This window comes from Drosophila miranda, chromosome 3, assembly GCF_003369915.1.
Source record: "Drosophila miranda strain MSH22 chromosome 3, D.miranda_PacBio2.1, whole genome shotgun sequence".
NCBI lineage: Eukaryota > Metazoa > Arthropoda > Insecta > Diptera > Drosophilidae > Drosophila > Drosophila miranda.
This window is the reverse complement of record NC_046676.1, coordinates 8,740,807-8,754,617: the sequence shown is the minus strand read 5'-3', so window position 1 is coordinate 8,754,617 and position 13,811 is coordinate 8,740,807. Positions and strand designations below refer to the sequence as shown.

Below are 13,811 nucleotides of genomic sequence, written 5' to 3'. Positions count from 1 at the left end.
TGCTTGACATGTTTTGGACCCATGCATTTAATGCAACATTTCTTTGAGATAGCTTTAAAAAATGTTCTGCATTTATTGGAGCTTGAGATAACAAATATTGACGCATTATTTATCTAGCTCTCACTGCTTTTTCAGTTAGGTAGCAAAGTGTATTGCTATAAGGTTTTTATATCTGTTTTCACTGCCTTAACTTGAAGTGTAGTGGAATACGAGTAGTCGGATATGAAACAACTTATAAATTACACTCACCACAAACGTAATATTTATTCCATATTATGGTCAAAGAAAAATTCTGTATTTATAAATAGCCGCTTTCAAACCTTTTCAAACTAGGCTCACTTTTGCGTTAGATTAGACGTTACAAAAGTCCTTCACCATCTGGCAGCGCCGCGAACAGATGTCCACAGTGTCCGACGGTGCAAAGGGAGAAGCAGGGGTCAGTGAAATGCAAATAGTATTAAAAAGAAAACAATTTGAAAACAAACAAATACAAGTGTCGCAATCCCATCTACATCCAGATAATGTCGAGCGATGAACTGTATCGCATCAAATACTCTAGCTCGCGCTATCAGCGCCACCAGAGCGACGAGAAGGTGCCTTTGAATGCCAGTTCCTTGCAGTGGCAGCGCCAACAATACGGATACGATTCGTCCTTGGATGAGCTGGTGCGTCGACGGCTCCAGGCCTCTCCAGCCTACATAGATCGTCTGGAACAGGAGGCGGTTCTGGCTGGTCATGATGGCTGCGTCAATTGCTTAGAGTGGAGCAGTGACGGTCTGTTGCTCGCCTCGGGCTCAGATGATTTCAGAGTTATGATCTGGAACCCTTTCCGCAAGCAGCGCGTTCATGTGATAAATACCAAGCATCTGGGGAACATGTTTTCGGTGAAGTTTCTACCCAGGCACAACAACAGCATTTTGGCTACGTGTGCGGCAGATAAATTCATTTACGTCTATGACATCAATCACGCCAATGAGACGCTGTTCTCCTGTAACTGTCATACGATGAGAGCGAAGCGACTGGCTACAGCACAGGACTCACCGCACATCTTTTGGTCTGCGGGAGAGGATGGTTGCATCCTACAACTGGACATGCGGGAGCCACATCGCTGCCGCCCCGAGGAAGGCAATGGCGTGCGGCTGCTTAGCTTGAGCAATCAGGTTGAGGCGACCACAGAGGCAAAATGCTTGGCCATAAATCCTAGACGAACGGAGTATTTGGCTGTGGGAACCAACGATCCCTTTGCCCGCATCTATGATCGTCGCAAGTTGCCCACTAGTGGTGCTAATGGTATCTATTGAGGTGCATTTTTTCTCTTCTGTACTTCTAGTCAATACTTGTCTTTCCAGAATCCGTTGGGTGCGTTTCGTACTATGCGCCTGGACAGATTGTAAAGGACACCACCAAGAACATTGTCCACGAGTCGAGGGCCATAACATATCTCACTTTCAATGCAAATGGCACGGAATTGCTCGTCAACATGGGCTGTGAACACATCTATCGCTATGATCTAAACAACGCCGAGCCTCCTGTTTTCTACGAACTGCCTGCCTACTCTGCCCACACCACACACGAAGAGGAAGAGTTCAAGACACCTCACAAAAGCCGCTCCTTACCTTCCAGCATTGAATTGCATAAGAAACAGGGCAATGAACATCTCGAAAATGGAAAACTAGTGGCTGCTATTGAGGCCTATTCAACGGCATTGGCCAAGTATCCACGGGGTGAAGTTCTGTATCTGAACAGGGCTACGGCTCTGATGCGGCGTGGATGGTTTGGTGACATTTATGCAGCTCTACGGGATTGTCATGAGGCTCTTCGCCTAGATCCCACCTATGTCAAGGCTCATTTTCGGCTGGCGCGGGCCCTGCTGGAGCTTCGTCGTCCCCATGATGCGGATAAATGTCTTCAAGCGCTCATTCAGCGATTCCCCAGTTTCGCCAACAACCATGGTGTCCTCATGCTGCACAAGGACATCAAGGAAAATCGACGACAATCCGAGAACACTGATGCCCCAAGTCCAGATCCACTACTAGTGAACGATGGCTCGCGGTATCTACGCCTGACCGACGAGGAATACAATCTACGATGCGCTGCCAAGGATTACAAACATCGCTATGTGGGTCATTGCAATATCACTACGGACATTAAGGAGGCTACTTATCTGGGCAGCCATGGCGAATTCATTGCCGCCGGCTCTGATGATGGAAATTTCTATATTTGGGAGGGGGAAACGGGAAAAATTCGAGCCGTCTATCGTGCCGACAGTGCCATTGTGAACTGCGTGCAGCCGCATCCCACTATCTGCATGTTGGCCACCAGCGGCATTGATCACGACGTCAAGATCTGGTCACCGTGTGCACCTAGCTCCGCTGAGCGGCCTAATCTCATTGGGGATGTTACGCGCACGGTTGAGGATAATCAGCAAAAGATGCGAACCGATCCATTTGAACTGAATACACGTAATGCGTATTGTTTCAATAACTGAGAAGAACTGTAGCGTAATGTGAAACTAGATCAAATCCCGCAATCAATGCATTGTAATTCTAATGCATTGGCCTGCGAATATGATCTAATATGAATCCAGCAATATATCAAATAATAGTGTAATTTATTATAAGGGAACATATTTTTGTTAATGTGTAAACGAAATATGATATATATGATATACAGAGTAGAGTAAACGACGGCCCTAATGAAAAATGACAATTGTGTTATGAAAAATCAAATCAAATAAAAACAAAGAAATTTTTCTCAAATGTCTTGTGTTTTATATTCATCCACATCTGCGTCCACGAATTGACTGGGATAAAGTATCGAGGGTAAGCACAAGTATTCGTATTTTTTTTTTGGAATTATTCTGTTTATTTACCGTAGTTATTTAAATCTATGCTCACATGTATACATATACATACTCGTACATATAAATATTTTACTTTATGTAATAATATTCAAGTATAGTTCTTTCTCCGCATCGTTCCTTTCCTTTTCTGTTTAAACTTAGTTGAATCTTCCTTGTTTTGCCTTCGGTTTTTAGTTAAAATATATATGTAGGTGTCTTGTGTTTTTCAAAAGTTTTGAGAATACATCGTAATCATATTGTAAAGGTCGCCACAACAAAAAATTAAAGTACAATTTTGCATTTTTTTTGTTTTTATTCATTAACTATAGATGAAGGATGTTTTTTATGGTGTTGAAGTTGTTGAGTCTGTGTGTGTGTGTGTGTGAGTTTTGTGTATAGGGGGTGTTCAGGGGTTTGGGCTGTAGTTAGTGGCTTAAAAACTAACCGAATGTGTTGTAATATTCGCTCCCTTTGCGGCACTCTATCGTTCTACTTGCACATTTCTCACTATATTTATAATTATCTTTATATAGTTTTCATTAATGAATTCTTCTGTTTAATTACTTTACAAAAGTGCGTTTTTGTTTTGTTTTGTTAGGGGTTGTCCTGTCCATATCTTTCCTTTTATACAGAGTGGGGGTTGTTGCTTTGTTTTCTGGTTGTTAATATAATATTTTACAAACTATTTTATGCAGAAATGAAACAAACACACAGTTCAATTGAGCCGATCGATAGAGGTTTGCAAATGGGTAGGTAGATCCGGTATGAATAAGTGGGCTTGGGCAGGTGGAACCATATTCTTCTGGTTACTACCGATATTACTTTACAGACTAAGCGTTTGTATCTGTCAGTTTTGTGTGGGTTTCTTTTGCTGTTTATTTTATAAAGTTAAATGATTTTTGTATACCAAATGTCGTTTTCGTAAGTTTTTTTCTTTCTTCTTTTGTTGGAATTTTGTTTTTTTGCATATATATATATATAGTTTCTTAGTTTTCTTTTTGTTATTTTGTGTTTGTTTTTTAATTGTTTAATACCATCAACCCTCCCGCTTTATTGAACTGGGTGTCTCTGCCAGGCCTTTTACTTTGAGGCGATCGGCTGTCTTAAGAAATGCTGGCAGCTGCTCTTGGGACACATTCACCTCTCCGGCGTACATAAACTCCAGTATAGCCTGTAGGTGTATATACGAGACATCTTTAAGTATAATAATCGGGTGCTTTGAAGGGTTCTCCTGTTGATAAAAAGTTAATATCATCAGTTTTTAGTCATTCGCAAAGGGGGATCATACGAAAACGTACCTCTAAAAGCGCCTTAAAGTAGGGACTGCAAGCGGAAAGCACCATTTTGTGTGCTTTGCAAGTCTGGCCCTCGCAAGCGAGTGTTACCTGTGGGGAAAACCAAAAGAAAACTCAATAAGTCATTTGCTAAATAAACACGAAATCACCAAAATGACAAAATAAATTAACACAAAGAGACAGGTAAGAGAAAAGAAGAAGAGTTTGATGGCCAGGTAGAGGTAGGCAGACAAGGTGAGCTGGTAACTGACCCTCGGACAGAGCTGGGGCTAAGACTCTTGGGACCTCATAGACAATTAAATGAATTTCGAAAGGGGTTTCCCATTGCCTGTGTCGGTACTTACATCTGTGAAACTCTTCTCATCACGCAAGTGACGGAACGAGGTCACCATATTCGTCTGAAAATCGTTCCATTTAAGAAAGAACTGTTGATCCGACGACATCATGAAGAAGCTTAAGTTGGTGGGGGTTTGCGGGTCGCACGATCACAGCTCCAATGTACGCAGGAGCTTTAATTTGGAGGAGAGGCCGAAATGTTCTCCGTCAGATGGTTGTTAATTGGTCAAGTATTCTAGGACTGGAACAAAATATCCTCTGGTTTCTAAGTGTGTCGTAATGCTATTCTAAAAGAGAAAAAAAAAGTATTAATGCAGAAAGTGGTAAAAATTCCAAAAATAGAAGTGCTCACAACGAACTTGGCGAAATTCGTAAAACAAAAAGCGAATGGCGCGGGAGATTGCGAATAGAGCAAGTCTGCGGAATTGCGAAAGAGTCGAGTCGCTCAGAGCGGACCGCAGCAGAGCTGACGACGATGAATACGACTACAAAAACATTCTATGCAGTACCAAAATAAAAGATTCGAGCGCATGTGCAACGGCTTATGGAAATAGCAATTCGCAATATGTTGCATGTGTTCGAAAATGTCAAATGGCAGGCAGAGTTGCTGGCCAGCAGCGGTAACAAGAAAAAACAGCAGCAAGTAAAGGTTAAGCGAAAATATCAAAGACAGCGGCGGGACGGCGAGTTGAATGCCTTTCACTTTTCAAGGCAACTTCTGCATTTTCAGTAATTTGCTTGCTTATTTGAATTTAAGACACACTCACGCTCGCACAGTATCGCAATGTGAGTGCAATGTATGTATTTAGACGTTCACCTAAAACCATCTCTTCAAAATGGCGCCGAAAACTAGGAAACTCATTCGCATTTCCACTACAAATACCAAAATACTTTTTCTACACATTGAATCGTTCGATGTGAACCCATCCCACTGTGCAGACAACATGTGTTTATTTTCTTGCGGGACCAGCTTGACAAGACACATATGTATATGCCCTACACTTGCGACGCTCCAGCCGGCTGATATGTGTAGGCGGCCGTAAGGGTGTCGAGAGCCAAGGCAAAGAGTAGAGCGTACAAACTTCAGCAGAGCTTAAAATTTACAACAGCAATCTCTCTCTTTTTCACATATACACACACACATACTTAGCTAAGCGCTCTCAACTTTCAACTGCCGTTATGATTTCGCAATTACACTACAACAACAAGAGCGATACAAAAACCTCGCCGACGAAGAGCAGACATTTGCTGGAAATTTCAACTGCATTTATGTGTGAGCAACTATCTCGCTTGCACTTGTGTTTTGGGGTTATCTTTAGCTTCTTCTTCTAGTTGGTCTGTTGCGCCGCAAGAGGCAATAGGAGTATATGTTGAAATTTGTCTAATTTTGAATTATTGATTTTTCCCCATTAAGAAATGGCTCCCAGAGCAGAGTGTATGATGTATAAAGGTAAATACCAGTTTTGGTTTATCGCCTCAGACAACAACAGAATACGAAAGAAACGAGTCTTTCTCTCTGAGTAAGTTAGTTAGCGACAACAACAGTTCGAAACGAGTTCGGACGAAAGTTGCAACACTCACAAAATTTGAGCTGCTGCCGCCGCCGACGAAGCTGGTGTTCTTGTTGTTGTTGAATTATTACTCAACCCCGTATGCAACAAAAGTGTGGAAAAGAACTAACACGGAGAAATGTGTGAGTCTTGGCTAGACAATGGCGGCGGCGGCGGCAACTCTTCGTGGCATGTCATAAGAACAACAAGAATATTCAAGGTTCTTTTTTGGTGTATTGGGCGATGCAATCATTGCAGATATTCCTTTATTTTTATTTTTTGTACGTGTATTACAAATATTATTGTAATATGTTTAAAATTAGGTCGAGCTTCGCGTTACTTTGTTTCATATACACGCAGCAGCAGCAGTACGCATACAGTCACTTCTACTCACACATGCAGCCTCACTCACGTACACTTATGTCTTTTTTCCACACACTTTCCTAATCACTTTTTTTGTGCTGCTGCTTTGTATTTGGCGTGCACTCTGTACTTTTACCAATGCGCCAATGAATATTATTGATTGCAAACACACTTTAATTGCGTTGTAGCCATGCGTTTTTCTATATCTTTTTGTTTCAATTTTAATACATACACGCTTTTTTAGCCCCGCACACAACTCACCTTCTGCTTTCTTTTTTCTTTTTCTTTTTTTTCTCTTTCCGCTTTCTTTCCGCTCAGTGTGACCGCGGATTTACAGTATGACCATCAGAAATACAAATATAACCCACTTAACCCCCTCAATTAAAACAGGTGAACAACTGGAGTTAAACCGCGGAAAAAATATTGTATGTAAATTCGTCTTGCAGATACAAATTTTCTCGTTGCTTAAAAAAACGACTACTATATATTTCACCTGAACTGCGCCAAAAGCTCATCAAGTTTCATCATATAGGTAGGAATATTTAAATAGCATGGTGCACAATGGGCTAATCGTTCTCTGCCCATGATCAGAAATCATATTCCTCGATTTTGATATTCGGCTTACTGTTCCTAGCTGGTTAGGCCATTCTGAATTAAACATATATTTTAAGCCGATAAATGAATAAATTTGTTACAGTACAGGCTAATTTTAGATACTCCCTTATATTGAAATATGTCTAAACTAAGGGTTAAATAAAGAAGGCCAAGCATAAAACGTAAGAGTGCACGGAATGAAACGTAAGTGTGTTGAGAATGTTTGCTTCCCAGTACTGAATAATTCTATAGCAAGAAACATTGGACAGGGTGTAGATGGAAACTCCAAAACCAAAATGTTGAAGAGCTCGCGATTATTAAAGATTATTAATAATAATGTAACTTTAAGATGGACGCGACTGCAGAATTCGGCTTCCGATGTCACACAGAGCTCACGCCAAAAAGCGTGGCTAACGGCCAGGGAACGTTACAAGAATCACGAGCACGTTTACTACAGCTCCGTCTTGGAGACCAAATGGAAGTCATCTACCCCTCCGGCTTCAGTTAATTCACAATTTCCGCACGATTGGATGGACGACTACGAATTCTACGAGGGAGGCAAGAGCACAGATTCCAAACACGGCACCCCAGACGCCTCAATACCAGCTTCAACCGTTCCATGCAGCGGATGCGGAGCACACTTGCACTGTTCAAATATCTCCATGCCCGGCTACATACCCAGCGAGATATTCAACGGCCGGTCGCAACAGGAGCTAAAAACTATCATTTGCCAAAGGTGCCATTTCCTGAATCACTACAACATCGCCTTGGATGTTGATGTGCCACCTTCGTCCTATGTGGATACGATTTCGCGCATACAGGACCACTTTGCCCTGGCAATCGTAATGGTGGACCTTCTGGACTTTCCCAGCTCCATTTGGCCCGGCATGCAGCACGTTCTGGGCACAAAGCGCCCTGTCTTCCTAGTCGGCAATAAGGTTGATCTCCTGCCGCGCGACTCCAACAGCTACCTGAATCACGTGAAGCATTGCCTGCAGCGTTCGTTCATCCAGCACGGTGGCGGAGACGGGCTCAACATAAAAAATGTCAGTCTGATATCGGCCAAGACAGGCTATGGCATTGAGGAACTGATCACGCAGCTGCACAAGACCTGGTCGTACAAGGGAGATGTGTATCTCCTGGGATGCACGAATGTGGGCAAAAGTACACTGTTTAATATCTTGCTCAACTCGGACTACTGCCGCCCAGAGGCCAGTGAGCTTGTGCGCAAGGCCACGACCTGCCCCTGGCCAGGAACAACCCTTGAACTGTTGAGATTCCCCATCTTCAGACCATCTGACAGCCGAGTCTATCAGCGCTTTAAGCGCTTATTCTCAGAACGCGTCGAACGGGCCTCCTTGGATAAACTGCGGCGGGAACAAGCCCAAAAAACCGGAGCTGTTGCCGCGGCTCAGCCAGAGTCTCAAGTGGGACGCAGCTTCGATCGCCGTGAGGTGGTCAATGACTCCTTCTCGATGGCAGCAGGCACGCAGCCCATAACTAGCTTGAACGAACGTCGTGCAGAGTATCGGGAGGCTCGATGGGTCTACGATACTCCAGGAGTGATGCAGCCCGATCAACTGACAGCTCTACTAACCGCTGAGGAGCTCGCACAGCTGCAGCCAACGACAATGATTCGTCCCCGAGCTTTTCGCCTGCGACCTAAGATGACATTACTGCTAGGAGGCTTGGCCCGCATGGATATCTTGGATCTCTCCGGCTCTGAGAAGCACTATGATTGGCTTAAGGTGTTTTTGTTCGCCTCTCAAAACCTTCCCGTGATGATAGCAGACACCCTGCAAGCAGAAACAGTATATAAGCGATATCTGGGAACTCCCTTCCTTGGCATTCCCTCAGCTAGTGGGGACTTAGAGGCACGATTGAAACGCTGGCCAGGCCTTCATTGCAAAGATAAAGATATTGTTGTTAGCAAAAGCGGCAGGCATGAGGGAAGGCTGAATTGTGATATTACACTAAGCTCCGCAGGATGGCTGGGCCTACTCTTGCCTGATAACTCCGAGTGCAGTCTTCGGGTATGGACGCCACATGCAGCGGGAATATATGTACGTACACCGGCTGTAATACCACTTGCCGATCGGTTGGTGGGCAAACATATTCGAAACTCGTTAGCCTACAATACCACAATGCCATTTGTTTTTAAAAAATAAAACCAAAGACCAGAAATGCCTTTATTTTTTTGGTGGATTCAAATCGAAATTGCACAATGCCGCTAGCATCTGAATCCTTCTGTGTAGCTCTGGCTATGCACGCCATTTTTTTAAGAGTTGGCACTTCTTCCAATGGATTGCATTTAAATCCTTGTCGCTCATTCACATTCAAACAATTTCTATTTGGCGCTGAAGTTTGGTGGGACTTGCTCTCTTTTTTTTGGGATTTGCTCTCTATTTTGTGGTGGAAAATGCTCTCTTTGTGAGACGGTATATTTCTGAGGAACAGACGGTATATTTTATCGGAACATCTGCGTTCATACTCATTTTCTTGATACCATGTCTAGCCTCACACCATTTACACCTTATTTTAGTGAATTAATTTAATAATTGGATAAAACTATGAGTTCATAGTTTTTAATCCTTGAGAGAGATCGACTAACCCATTGTAGACCACGGGGTATTTTAATATCCCACCGAAAATAATGAAACTTGAATAATTTTAGGGCAGTTGAGGTGAAAGATATCTTGGTTTTTGTTTAATTTCAGAGGAACGATGCATGGATCTACAAGAATAATTTACAATCAGTATTATTTGCCGTTATTTACCTCAAGTCGTTGAACTGTTTAAATAGAGGGGCGTTAAGTGGGCTAAGTTCGATTTCTTATCGATATTCGATATTTTTCACGGCAGCAACAAAGAATTTTGTGGACCCAGAATTTATTAAATTAGTGCCAATTGCAGTTTAAAATGCCCCTTCGAGTGAGCTAAAGACACGGGAAAAAGTGAATAAGTGTTTCGGCCCGTGATTGCAGTGGAAATCGTATTTAGCAGGACGCCCCAAGCGAACTGCGTCTCAACCACAAGTCTCGCTAACAATTTTATGCTGTAAAGAAAGTTGGTAGAATGGAGCAAAACTCCAACAGCAGTTCGGAGACATTCGCAGAGGAGAGCAGTGGGGGCACAGCCCGATTTGTGGGCCAGATTCCGACCCAGATGGACCCAGATTCCGACTCCAACTTCGGGATGGATAACTGTTCCGGGTCCGCGTCTGGCAGCGACACAGTGAGCGCCACACACGAGTTTCAGACCATGAAACCGGGCCCAGGAGGAGTGCAGAAGCAGCCGCCGTGTTCCAGCAGCAACGGGCGCACTCGCTCCGAGCTGCCGCACAGCGAGCTGGTGAAGATGCTCTACTATCTGGAGGGCGAGCTGCAGGCTCGGGATGTGTGCATTGCCGCCTTGCGCAACGAGCGTGTGAAGCAACTTATCACCCAGTTGCGCACCAAACGGGTGCAGCCCAATGATCCATATGCGGCTATATTCCGCGATAAGATCGCTATGAATGGGAATCTCATTTCGCGGGAATCTTCCACGCAGGCGGCGCAAGCAGAGATGGAGGTGCGGCAGATAATAGAACAGCAAATGGAGCAGCAGTACCAAATGGTCAGTAAGCAGAGGGCCACGCATTTCCGCATGGTCAACATACTCACCGAATCCCTGGAGAACAATCAGCGCATGCTGCAGGAACTTGAAGAGGAGAAAGCCAAGCACGAGCATGACACGGCCCAGGGCGATGATATCACCTATGGCCTGGAAATGGAGCGCTCGAAGCTAAAGCAGGATCTTGAGAATGAGCGGACCCAGGTGGCCAGAATGGAGAAGGAATTGCAGAGGCTTCAAGAGACCCTCGAGTACGAGCGCAATCGACAGAAGCAGATTGTCCTCCTCCTGATAGCCGAGCGAAAGAAGATTCTGATGAAGTACATTGAAGAGGGTGAGTGGGGTCGCAGACCTAATAATACTCATTCATCACAAATTAAATAAAATTTTAGGCAAGCGTTCTGAGGATTTGGCCCAAATCTTGGCCGAGGAGAAGCAGCGGTCGGATACCATCGCTGAGGGCCTCGAGGAGGAAAGCAAAAAGTCGCTACGCATGGAAGAGGAGATGGAAAAGCAAGCGCAGTCAATGGAGATCGAACGCAAGGCGATAATGGCCAAGCTGGCCAAAGAGGAGCTTCGGTTAGTAGTTCTTTCTTTTGTTTAAACAAGACACTAAACTAACGCTTGTTCTCTATCCCAATAGAGTCAAAGAGATGGAGCAGGAGCTCAACGGCCTGCGTGTCGAGCACGAGGCTTTGAAGAAGCAGCAACTGCAACAGCAGCAACAACTGGCAGGTAGCAGCTCAACGGTGGCTGCCACCAAGGCGCGTCAGTTCAGCGGTGAGTGTGTCAGAGAAGGATCCCCCGTCTCACTCCAACTGTGGCTGTTGTAATTATGATTTCCCTCTTTATCGTTTTCTATATGAACTATAACTCTACATATATTACTTTTTTTTCGAATTCCTTTCTGAAGCTGAAATATTTTGTTAGAAAAATGTTACTCAATTGCAAGGTGATTTGTTTTTTGTTTTGTGACGTTTCTCCACTATTGTGCACTCCACCGTTGCACCAACCAATCAAATCACCCATTATAACACAGCCCACCCACGCCACGCACCTTCATGTCATTGGATCTCGCACTGAACGCTGCCAGAAATAGCCTTTGGCTATTAGAGAGCTCCAAAACATTCACACCCTGCAGCTTTGCCCTTGCAGACGGCATCATTGGCAAATGCTTCCCCAAGCACTTAGTTCATTTCCTCCTTCGTCCCAGCTGCAAGGGCACTTACACTTCGGGAATCCGAGGAATTTCTTAATGATTTATTCCCAAACATGATATTAATACGGGCCCATATACAAATACATATTTCAGACGACGCTTGTGCCACACCACCAATGGCAAACATCGCCAAAATTGTGCAGCCAACCGCCACAGTAAGCAGCATGCCGGTGTCGGGCCCTCAAACCGGAATAGCCCGTTCCATAGCGCCTGGACAGAATATACGCAGCGCTGGGATAGCCACGGCCCCTACGGGAACGGCCACAGCACCCACAGTCATCAACCACACCAGCACCAATAACAGCAGTGGAACCACTGGCATTACAGCTAGCGTCACATCATCGGTGGATGGTGGAGCGAGTGCGGCTAGTGTGAGCGCTACTGTGGCGGTGCCACCTTCTCCCTCGCCGGCGAAAATGCAGCCCACGGCCACCATTCAACGGGCCCCAGGTGGCAAGTATGCTGCACTGGCTGCAGCGGCTGCTCTCGACCAGACGGCCACACTACCGCATCCACATCCTGTTCCCATTGCAGTGCCCCCAGTGACGGTGCCACCAGCGGGCGCTCGCGGGGCACCGCCACCCATACCGACCAAGCCAATTGTACCGCCCAAGCGGGAGCCCTCTCTCTCCCGCCTGGGCTCCATAACAAGCGGCAGTGCCATAGCATCGGTCACGGCTGCGGTGCCAGCAACTGCAGCCCCGCACGTTCCATCTTCGACGAGCGTGGCAGCGGCTGCTGGAGCTGGCACAGCAAAGCATAATTAATTAGACACGATACCAACTCCCCACACCCTCACCACTCGCGTCATATGTATGCGCGTTATAAACAGATATTGGCATAGCGTAAGCGAAAATACTCAAGCAGCGTAGTCGCTCAATGACACTGCTCTAGGCAACAGGATATAGGATCTTGCATCTCAAACTGCTGTCTCGTGTGGGATATTTACTCGATAACTACCGACTTGAAAGCCATTTAATAGCCAAATGTTTCGAGGCCTATTAATGTTAGTTCTTTTCAATATTTCCAACCCAAATCTTAAATTTTTTTGGTTGAAAAAATGTGTGTAAAAAGTATTTTACCATTTATGATGATTTATCTATGGCGTTCTATTCAGTTTCAACTATATTTATCGAGTATTCGATTGGGTTTCTGTCATTTCTGTTGCCTGTGTGATTGGTGTAATTGGCCCCAATCCTGATTCTACCTAGAAATTATATTTTAGCAATCTGTTCGAAAGAATTTTGTTAAGCATTCGAATTATTGAACATTGTCCACCCATCCCTGCGGCTCCTCATCTAAGTATAGTTTAGTTTTTATTATTTTTTATAAGGACAATTTGTATAATGCCAAGCGCTGGCTGGCCAAGTCGGGCCAAGCCACACTTAATTGTAATTCCGAATATTTGTAGAAGGCCGTGCGATTCTCATAACGATAAACACCCCCCATAAACATATATAGTAATTATATACATATAACCACAGATACTATACTATAAATGCATATATCCCTATATACGTATACATACGAGTAGTATATACATATGTGGACAACCCTTTGTGCTCTGTGCGTTGTTTAATAGTTCTTAGATACGCGTGAAATGCGCGTGTAAACTTGTTACCCTCAGTGCAAGCTAAAGTCCCTTACAATTATTTTCCTAGGATTTTAATCTTGTTTTAAAGTTGGCTTGAACATTGTTTGATTTGCCGCACAGCGGATTCCAGAGAACGGCTATCCCCTACCATACCATTACCACCCCACCCACTGTTTACACTAGTTTCGATTTCTGGAATGCGGTGAGATTTTGTTGGAGAGATTTGCTCAACAGAGTCTAGTCGGTATGGATAATGGTTTTGATGCGGAGCGTAGTTTCTTATAAATGTGTACTGCAAAAATCCCTCCAGCCCCTCTCGCAGCTTGGATTTCCGTTTAGTCAATGGGCAGCCGCAGCCGCCAGTCAAGGTCAGTAGCGTTGTTGGTACAATAAATAGCAGACAAAG

The 13,811-nt window shown here is 44.5% G+C and overlaps 4 protein-coding genes across 5 annotated transcripts; 3 read left to right on the top strand and 1 right to left on the bottom strand.

The window, feature by feature from the left end:
- The first annotated feature begins 166 nt into the window (after positions 1-166).
- Positions 167-3,355, top strand: LOC108159668 (WD and tetratricopeptide repeats protein 1). The gene is made up of 4 exons (XM_017293148.2): positions 167-256; positions 334-436; positions 519-1,290; positions 1,350-3,355. Exons 2-4 carry the CDS (start codon positions 398-400, stop codon positions 2,486-2,488), a joined length of 1,950 nt encoding a protein of 649 aa, XP_017148637.1. The 5' UTR covers positions 167-256; positions 334-397; the 3' UTR covers positions 2,489-3,355.
- LOC108159670 (longitudinals lacking protein-like) lies at positions 3,152-6,676 on the bottom strand. Its single transcript, XM_017293150.2, has 4 exons — positions 6,648-6,676; positions 4,482-4,760; positions 4,141-4,227; positions 3,152-4,073 (listed from the first exon to the last, which is right to left on the bottom strand). Exons 2-4 carry the CDS (start codon positions 4,581-4,583, stop codon positions 3,879-3,881), a joined length of 384 nt encoding a protein of 127 aa, XP_017148639.1. The 5' UTR covers positions 4,584-4,760; positions 6,648-6,676; the 3' UTR covers positions 3,152-3,878.
- A 232-nt stretch (positions 6,677-6,908) lies between these two features.
- On the top strand, positions 6,909-9,164 carry LOC108159669 (nitric oxide-associated protein 1). Its single transcript, XM_017293149.2, has 2 exons — positions 6,909-7,184; positions 7,250-9,164. Exon 2 carries the CDS (start codon positions 7,277-7,279, stop codon positions 9,146-9,148), a length of 1,872 nt encoding a protein of 623 aa, XP_017148638.1. The 5' UTR covers positions 6,909-7,184; positions 7,250-7,276; the 3' UTR covers positions 9,149-9,164.
- A 653-nt stretch (positions 9,165-9,817) lies between these two features.
- On the top strand, positions 9,818-13,518 carry LOC108159736 (uncharacterized protein CG10915). 2 transcript variants are annotated; one of them, XM_033392394.1, is made up of 5 exons: positions 9,819-10,926; positions 10,985-11,171; positions 11,236-11,372; positions 11,506-11,544; positions 11,905-11,996. In XM_033392394.1, exons 1-4 carry the CDS (start codon positions 10,056-10,058, stop codon positions 11,520-11,522), a joined length of 1,212 nt encoding a protein of 403 aa, XP_033248285.1. In that variant the 5' UTR covers positions 9,819-10,055; the 3' UTR covers positions 11,523-11,544; positions 11,905-11,996. The 2 variants fall into 2 exon arrangements, with proteins under 2 accessions (XP_017148761.1, XP_033248285.1); XM_017293272.2 differs by lacking the exon at positions 11,506-11,544 and having other exon boundaries at positions 9,818-10,926; positions 11,905-13,518.
- Positions 13,519-13,811: the final 293 nt, after the last annotated feature.